The sequence below is a fragment of the Poecile atricapillus genome, chromosome 4, assembly GCF_030490865.1.
Source record: "Poecile atricapillus isolate bPoeAtr1 chromosome 4, bPoeAtr1.hap1, whole genome shotgun sequence".
Classification (NCBI taxonomy): Eukaryota; Metazoa; Chordata; class Aves; order Passeriformes; family Paridae; genus Poecile; species Poecile atricapillus.
The window spans coordinates 26,919,938-26,928,652 of record NC_081252.1 but is presented as its reverse complement, the minus strand read 5'-3'; the positions used below and the strand labels follow the sequence as shown (position 1 = coordinate 26,928,652).

The 8,715-nt window shown below is 46.1% G+C and overlaps 1 protein-coding gene across 1 annotated transcript; it reads left to right on the top strand.

The window, feature by feature from the left end:
• The first annotated feature begins 246 nt into the window (after positions 1 to 246).
• Positions 247 to 4,722, top strand: LOC131579315 (alcohol dehydrogenase 1-like). The gene is made up of 9 exons (XM_058839032.1): positions 247 to 658; positions 1,582 to 1,683; positions 1,888 to 2,029; positions 2,347 to 2,434; positions 2,547 to 2,766; positions 2,900 to 3,160; positions 3,466 to 3,601; positions 3,918 to 4,056; positions 4,484 to 4,722. The coding sequence occupies exons 1-9, from the start codon at positions 641 to 643 to the stop codon at positions 4,506 to 4,508; spliced, it is 1,131 nt and encodes a 376-aa protein (XP_058695015.1). The 5' UTR covers positions 247 to 640; the 3' UTR covers positions 4,509 to 4,722.
• The last annotated feature ends 3,993 nt before the right edge of the window (positions 4,723 to 8,715 follow it).

The window sequence follows — 8,715 nt, the reverse complement described above, 5'->3', positions numbered from 1 at the left end:
AATCCTCTTCTGACACATTCTGCCCTTACTGCTCTGATGCAAATAGCAGCAATAACACAGACAGTAAAGCTTCAACCCAGGAGGATGTGTCTTTGTGCACCACATTTTCACTGCCATTTGTTTGGGGGTTTTTTGGTTGGCTTTTTTTTTTTTTTCAATTTTTAATCATTCTGCAAATATTGGGATGTGAACGGCCACTTGGTCAAATGCTCCAGCCTGGCAAAAAGGGGACTCCTCTGGTTGGAGGAAGCCCCATCAGTGCCACAATTCTCCTCCTTCCACACCTGCCAGAAGCAACTCCAAGAAATAAAACAACCCTTCTGAGCTCTCTGAGCCTTTAAGGCGGGGAGGGCAGGGGATGACCCAAGGGCAGGGTCACCGATAAAAGCCTCCCCGGAGGACTTCTGCCCCATCCATCTCCCTGCCGCTATCCAGCTCCTCCCCTCAGCACTCGCTGCGCTGCCTAGCACCCAGCATCTGACACAGATTAACCAGCGCTCTCCAGCTGCGACGGTGCCGCACCAGGACTGCTCCCGCTCCACGCCTGGGGAATTCCACAACGCGCGGCTTGGGCCACACGGGCCAGAGGCAGCTTCCCTCCAGCCGGCGACAGTGACAGACACAGCTCTGCTAAGACCACATGGCCACTGCCGGAAAAGTAAGGACATCGCATTTCACATCCTCCTTCCCCAGGTGCCCTGCTCTTGGCGAAATCCCCTGCAAAAGGCTCAGCCTGCACACCACTCTGCGTGCCCTCTTTCTTCCCACCTTACTCCTCCTCCACCTCTTCCAAACCCCTGTGAATTTCACCAGATTCTGCTTTTGGACAACTGCACGTGTCCGTACCTGCATTAGGTCGTGCATTCCCCCTCTGTCCTGCCCAGCTGCTCGGGACACAAAATACGCAATTGTGCTGCTCGGAAAAATCCTGCTCAATCCCATTCTGTGCTCCTGCTCTGACAGCAAAAGGAGCTCTTCAGTGGTGCCTTCTTCAGCCACTCGTCTCCTGCACTCAACCTTGTCCATGGCCATGCCCTTTTCAAGCTGCAAACTCCATTTTGCTGATGCCAAACAACTTTGGATTCAGCAGCACAGGGTTTGAGCAATGGCACAAAGAAATCATCCTTTTGGCAAGGGGAGAAGTTATCTAGTTGCCAGGCAGGCTGGGAGTGCTTTGTAACCTCTTTTTATGTACCTTCAACCCACTAAAAGTAAAAGTTCCCTCTTGCTTGCCTTAAACAACAGAAGCGCTCCCATTGCTGTTACATCTGCCTCATACACCACTTCATTTTGACACTTCATTTTGCATTTCACTCTTCACACAAAGCCAGTGTTTACTGAACATTGTTTGGCTTCACGTACAGCTGAGTACTCCAGTGTTTCTGCTGTCCCACCACATCCCACCCAACCAGTAACCCCCAGAAACAGCACAGGACAGCTGTGTAGCTCTAGAAGTGTGTGCTGCAGTGTGCAGAGACCCGTGTTGTACACCTCTGGCTTTGGTGATTGTAAGACAACTGTCTGGGCTTTTTGTCAAAGGTGAACCTTTCTCTGCAATGAATTCTTCTCGGTTGCTTCCAGGTTATCAGGTGCAGGGCTGCTGTTGCCTGGGCCCCCAGCAAACCTCTCTCTGTTGAGGAGGTGGAAGTTGCACCTCCAAAGGCAGGGGAAGTCCGGATCAAGGTAAAAACTTTATTTCAATTTTTTTTCTCCCTTGCGGGAGTTGCTCTCCTTGTGGCTGTACCTTGGATACAACCAAACGATCTGTGTCCTCTCATAGGCATTCACAGTCCAGAGACGTTCTGTGAAAAAATCTTCCACAAACTGAGATAAAGAGAGGCTGGACTATTTCTACAAATCACCATTTACTCTTTCCTCTACAAACAGATTGTGGCCACAGGCATCTGTCAGACAGACGATCACGGTTTGAAAGGTTCCTTTCCTAATATGGATTTCCCAGTCATACTAGGCCATGAAGGAGCTGGGATTGTGGAAAGCATTGGAGAAGGAGTGACCTCTGTGAAACCAGGTAACCAACACACACTCAAATGCACACCCAGGATTCAGGCCTCAAATCTCTGCCAAGAGCTCAGAAACTTCCCCCTGCTCCTGAGTCAGTGGTTAAAAACCTGAGCGCACACTCCATTGCACTGGACTCTCATGCCCACTTTCCCAATCTGTTCCTCCTGTAGATGACTGGGGGACAGAGCATTCATGCTCACAGGGAAAGCAGAGGGCTCATGGTAGGTTTCTGCCCTCAGAAATCTCAGGAGATGTGATTCAACAGGCAGTGCCCTCAGGGTCTACTGAGCAAAAGGCACCTAACAGAGATCCACTTTGTTGCAGGAGACAAAGTGATCCCACTTGCCATCCCTCGGTGTGGGGAATGCAGCTTCTGCCGGAATCCTGACTCCAACTACTGCCAGAAGTTCCAGTGAGTTTGCTTTGCCTTCCCCTACACCTACACAGGGTTGACTTTGTGACAAGTCTGACACCCCCATCAGTGCTTTAGTCAATCAAATACAAATGTTTGTACTTCCCCACAGTTTCACTGAATCACAAAGTCTACTGCCAGACAAGACCAGCCGCTTCTCTTGCAAAGGGAAGCAGATCCACCACTTCATGTGGATCAGCACATTTGCTGAATACACCGTGGCCCCAGAGTACGCTGTTGCCAAGATCGATGCTGCGGCACCTCTGGACAAAATCTGCATGCTTGGCTGTGGGTTTTCCACAGGCTATGGGGCTGCCATCAACACAGCCAAGGTTGGTATTTAGGTGTGTTTAGCACACCATGGACACCCTCACAACCTCATCAATCCTGTGCAAATGAAACCTCCCCTGCTCCCTCCTCCTCCTCCTTTTCCTGATGGAGACTCACAGGGTCCCATCTGTGCAGGTAAAACCAGGCTCCACCTGTGCCATCTTTGGCCTCGGAGGAGTTGGCCTCTCTGTCGTCATGGGCTGCAAGGCAGCTGGAGCTTCCCGCATCATTGCCGTGGACATCAACAACGACAAGTTTGCCAAGGCCAAGGAGCTGGGAGCCACCGACTGCATCAACCCCCGAGACTTCAGGAAGCCCGTCCAGGAGGTGCTCACCGAGATGACCGGGCAGGGCGTGGACTACTCCTTTGAGGCCATCGGACAGGCAGACACCATGGTAGGTGGCGCTTCAGCACCTTTCCTCCCTCCCAGATCATCACAGGCTCCTTTCAGCACAAAATTCACCCCCAAGGGAAGGTCCTCGCCTGCTGCCTGCAATGCAGGAGGCACAAAGGCCGTCTGCTGCCTTGAGGATGAAACAGCGTACAAATCTTAAAAGAGGCCACAAGCCCTCCAGCTCTGCTCCACAAGGGGGGATGTCTGTTTTCAGATTACCAGGGAGGAGTAGGAATTTGCACAGAAAGAACACTCCCCTGACCAGCTCATCAGGGCTTTCTCTAATTCTCCTGCCTGTCCCATCAGATTGCTGCCTTGGCTTCCTGCAACATGAACACTGGTGTCTGTGTGATGATTGGGGAACTGGATTCTGGTTCAGAAATTTCCATCGATCCCATGCTTCTGGTGACTGGGCGTACCTGGAAAGGGACTATTTTTGGAGGTATGAGACTTAAGAACACAGTCTAAATATTTCAGCTTTTCCTTTCATGGTAGTTGACAAGTCACAGTAAGGAGGGTTTTCAAGAAGATGACAACTAAAGAGGAGCATGCATTGCCTGCATTAAACATTAGCATGACACATGCAAATAGTCCTCTGCTTGTTTCACACAGAAACCCACTCATCCTAGAGAACAGAAAATCTCTCACAAGAGTGTGGCACCAGCATTGGTCTCTCAGTCCTGACCCTCACAGTAGCACCACCCTACCAAAACACCCTTTCTCCCATTATTTATGCAGCTGCTTTCTCCTGTTTCTAGGCTGGAAATCAAGGGAATGTATCCCCAAATTAGTTTCCAGCTATTTGGAGAAGAAATTCAATCCAGACTTGCTGATCACACACACGCTGCCATTCGCTAAAGTGAACGAGGGATTTGAGTTGTTACGTGCCGGAAAAAGGTGAGACCCTGACCAGCAGGAGCGAGGTACAGCAAACCTCAACACCTCCTTCTAGAATTCCAACAGGCAGAGCAGGCAACACTGGCTTCCCAAAGAGCACCTGAGCCTTTTGAGGAAGCAGGGCCTCACAGCTGAGTGGTGGCAAGAGCTGCCATAGCCCAGAGGGAAGAGCCCATGTGCAGCACAGGGAACCCTCCTGCTCATGGTTCAGCTCAGCACAGATCCTGTGGCCTTATTCCCTGAGGGTTTCCCTCAGCAGGGATTTGAAGGCTGCCCCGCTGCTGCATGTCTTGCTGCTGCACATCTCATGCAGCTCAGTCAGGAAGAGGCTGGATGACAAAGAAAGGGCCGCACCCCAGGCACACCTGCCTGCCCCACTGCCTGCTCCTGAGCTGCAGCAAACCTTCCCTTCCCTTCCACTTTTCAGTGTCCGCACTGTCCTGCTCTTCTGAAGGACGCAGCCAAGGAAGCCGAGCAGAGGGACCAGCACAGCAGATGCTCTCCTGGCCCTGGCACCTTCTCAAGCAGCATCTCCTTGTGGGGCACAAGGAGAAGAGAACGAGGAATTCACCTGTGCTGATGCCACTGCTGCTCCTGCTGTGCCTGGATGGGACATAGAAAGATGTCTCTCCTGAGAAAACACTTATACTAATAAATGGTTTTTAAACCAACTCACCTGACACAGTGCACTCAATCAACAGAGGTGCCAGGGCCTTGGGAGAACTGGTTGATGGATCTGGAGCACAGCTAGTGATTTCCTTGACCTTTCTGAAACAAGGTATTATACTGATAGGAATAGGCAGGTCCATCTGGTCAATGTATGGCTCTGAGGGTGGTGCAAGCGAAAAAATATTGGGTTTTTTGACTGTGGGGTGATCTATTCAACACCTGATTTACTGACACCTGACAGGATGAGCCTTTCTCAGAGGGGAAAAGGATTTTTAGCACAGGAGCTAGCAGAGCTCTTTGAAAGAGCTTTAAACTGGAAATGGGAATTGGAAAATACCAGGCTGGTCAGTGACGAGCAGTGTGATTGGGCGCCAAAACATGAGGAAAGGAGCGCTAATGGGATCCCTCAATCTGCTCCACAAGTGTTGGCTACAAAGTACCACATGTGGAAATGTTTCTATACCAATGAATGCAGCTTGAGGAACAACCAATGATGGCCTCAAAACTTTCACCCAGTGCCAGAGAATCAATATCATTGGCCTAAGTGAAACTGGTGGGACAAGCTCTGTGACTGGAGTGCCCTGTTGGATGGTTACAGACTCTTTGGGAGGGAAAGGCAGGGCAGAAGAGGCAGGGGGAGTGGCACTGTACGTAATAGAAGGGTTGGAATGTATGGAGTTGTAATGGCACAGTTAAGAGCCTCTGGGTGAGAATCCAGGAGCAAACAAATAATGTGGATGTCACCATGGGTATCTACTGTAGACCTATCAATTTGCTCAGTACTATTCTCTCCTAAGTTTTCTTTCTTTAATTCATATTTGTCCTCTTTGGATCCTGATCTTAGTTTGGAGGCCTTTTTCCTGGTCTAGTTTTAATCTGGGAACAACCTCAGAGAAATTTACAGACTGTAATGGGGAAGAAACATTACATGTGCATTTATGTCCCATCACATATAAACGTGGGTGCTAGAGGTGCTATACCTAGGCTATCAGCAATCATGAAGTACAATTCCTCCTTACATTGCATAGTGAAATTCTGTAGGACCGACTATGATCACGGCATATCTGACAAAGGAATTCATTCTGAGCACAAAAAAAAATATAAAAGGCAAGGCTATCATCCTAATGCGTCTCCCCCAAGTTAAGATATTCCATCATTACAATAGCATGGACTCAAAAGCAGCAATTGCTGGAAGAATCCTGTTCTCAATTTTAACATTTTTTTCCCCCACCCTTTCTCCTTCTCTAGGGTGAACAGAATCAATAATTGTTCATTTTAATAGACATTTATCAATATTTTTTAATATCTCTTCTATGTACAATATCTCAGGGTGGATCTAACTTCCGCTTTCCTTACTTCATTTGCCTCATTCCACTTGTTGGAGTCTGGAATACGGAGTGTGTGCCCTTGTTTCTGACACTTAGTTATAAGATCTAGAAAAAAACTGAATTTCATATAATATGAAATTCATGAGCATGTTTTCATGGTGATACATGAAAACAAATGTTAAAGTTAGATAGAAAAAGCTAAAAGTGTAAGTGTGTAGATTCGAAAGTTTCTTTAAATCACTGGGTGAAAAAGTTAGTTTAGAGAACAGGAGAAAAGATGGAGGATTTAGGGTGTTGTCTCTTGTCCCTTCTTTCTCCTTCATGTTCTTCTCCTAGAGGTTTTTGGGTAATAGTAAGTGACTGGCTAGAGAATGCTGCAGTGCATCACAGAGGTAATGGGTCATTGGGTCATTAAGAAAAATAATACACGTGTCTATTGTTAATTGGGTGAAAACAGGTATAAAGATAAAAGAACTGCGTATTTCGGGGCCATTTTGTGCATCAGACACAAAGTGTGCCACAAGGCCTTGTTTGTACCATCAGAAGAAAAAAATATACCAGATTGCAAAGATTAACCTTGTGTAGCCAGCCTGGAGAGACCTGTTAAGTTTTGTGATGACCTTCTAATAAACACGAGAAACAAGATTCCAACGAGCTTGGGAGTTTTCTTCGAATCATAAGAACTGAGATAAGCAGGGCTCCCCACGAGGGAGGATCCCAAAAGAATTTAGTCCAAAGGAGGTGGAGAAATCCAAGAATAAAAAGAAAAATACAGAGGAGATGCAGCAGAAACAGAGAAACAAAAAAAGGATTTCTTAGAGAAAAGTTACACCACTATCATTTTGTACAAGGTCCACAATATTTCTGTTCTAATGGAAATTAAAGCATCAGGGCATCTTACGGAATAGTGAACTATCAATACTGCTAACAAATGCAAAACCATATCATCTGCTAGGATATTATCTAGTTTGTCCTTCACAGTAGAATGCAAAAATTGTCTCTGAAACAGGAGCCCAGTTACACTGTGGACAGAAATGTAATGCTGAGTCATTAATAAAGGCACTAATATTGGGCTCTGACTTTCAATGAAAAAAATACTGAAGCCTGCTGCACGTAGCAGTAAAGATTAGATTTGTACTTAGCCCTCCTAAGTGCATTTCAGAGTCTATTCCAAAGAGATTTCTGTCATATATTCTTACATCTTTGATACAGACAGCAAACAGCCAGAACATAAAGAGGAGGACAGAAAACTGACTACTACCAAGACGAAGACAAACACCTTGATGTCTATGCCTGTGTGTACTAACATCTGACCTCGCAGATCAGCTATTAAAACTTATAAAATACATTCATATATACAGCAACTCAGGACAGCACTTATTGTAGAATGCAGACAACACAGGATCTGCCATTAAAAGGTTAATCATTAAATGCATGCCTGCTGACATACAAGTTTGATCTGATTTTCCCTCTATTACCTGGATAAGAAGGAAACCACAACAACAACCACCTGCTGTCTGAAATACGCACAAAAAGCTGCACAGAAACAGGATCTCAGGATCAACTCCCTGCAATGATTACCTACATTTCAAATGTTTTGCAGAGCTGCCAGCTCCCCATGGCACTTTACAACTGCAAGCAGGGCAGACAGAAATTCTCAGACCTATGTTGTCTTCACATCAGTGGTGGGTTTGCAAATTTGGGGGACTAGAGCATCACAGGGATGTTTTAAGGAAAAATATCAGTACACATTTGAAAGATCTTTTTACAACCATTGTGTAGGTTTTACACTCAACAGCAGACATTAGACAAGTCTTAAGAGCCAGCAAATGGCAGCACAAGTAGCAGATTCACGTCCTTATGTGTGAGATTAAATTATAAGCCATATGTATGAAATGCTTTCTAGGAAGCAGGTGAATGATTTTATTCTCTGTTCATTCTCAGTCCTCTACAGGATTTTTATAGTTGTTGGTTTCAGCTTCAAACACAAAGGGGATATTAGGAAGGAACTCTTTATTGTGAGGGTGCTGAGGCTCTGGAACAGATTGAGGAGAAGTTGCGGATGCCGCATCCCTGGCAGCGTTCAAGGCCACTTGGATGTGGCTATGAGGAATTTCATCTAGTGAGAAGTGTTCCTGCCCATGGCAGGGGGTTGGAACAACATGATCTTTAAGGGCCCTTCTAACCCAAGCCATTCTGTAATTTTGTGAAGGACATGTGAATCAGCTGCAGAGATGAGTGTGACAAGCTTGAGTCTACAGAGTAATGCTCTCCTGATTCATGAACGCTACATTTTTTTCTAGGATCATGTCTAATCCTTTTTACTAATCCAAATGTCAACAGATGCCTTTTGATTAAAAATAAATAAATTATTTATAGATATATAAATATGTGTGTGTGTGTCTGTGTGTCTGTGTGTGTAATGTGTCTCAATAGCCAAAGGGTTAACTTCTGCTCATTATAGCATTCAAAATGGCTAGCAGTGTAAAAAGGGGGAATTGTTGATATATTTTACATATTAGTAAAAGCCTGTCTGCACAAACCAGCCTTTGAAATAAGTCGTGATATTAAAGGCTAAAGTCCTTGAAACCTTCCTGCAGAAGAGAGTGTAAAGCAAAACAATATCCTTGTGTGTAGGAGAAAAAATGTGAACCTATGTGCA

Coding starts and splice junctions, on each gene's coding strand:
- LOC131579315 (XM_058839032.1), top strand. Junction 2,767..2,899: donor CTGCCATCAACACAGCCAAG/GTTGGTATTTAG, acceptor CCATCTGTGCAG/GTAAAACCAGGCTCCACCTG. Junction 3,161..3,465: donor TCGGACAGGCAGACACCATG/GTAGGTGGCGCT, acceptor CTGTCCCATCAG/ATTGCTGCCTTGGCTTCCTG.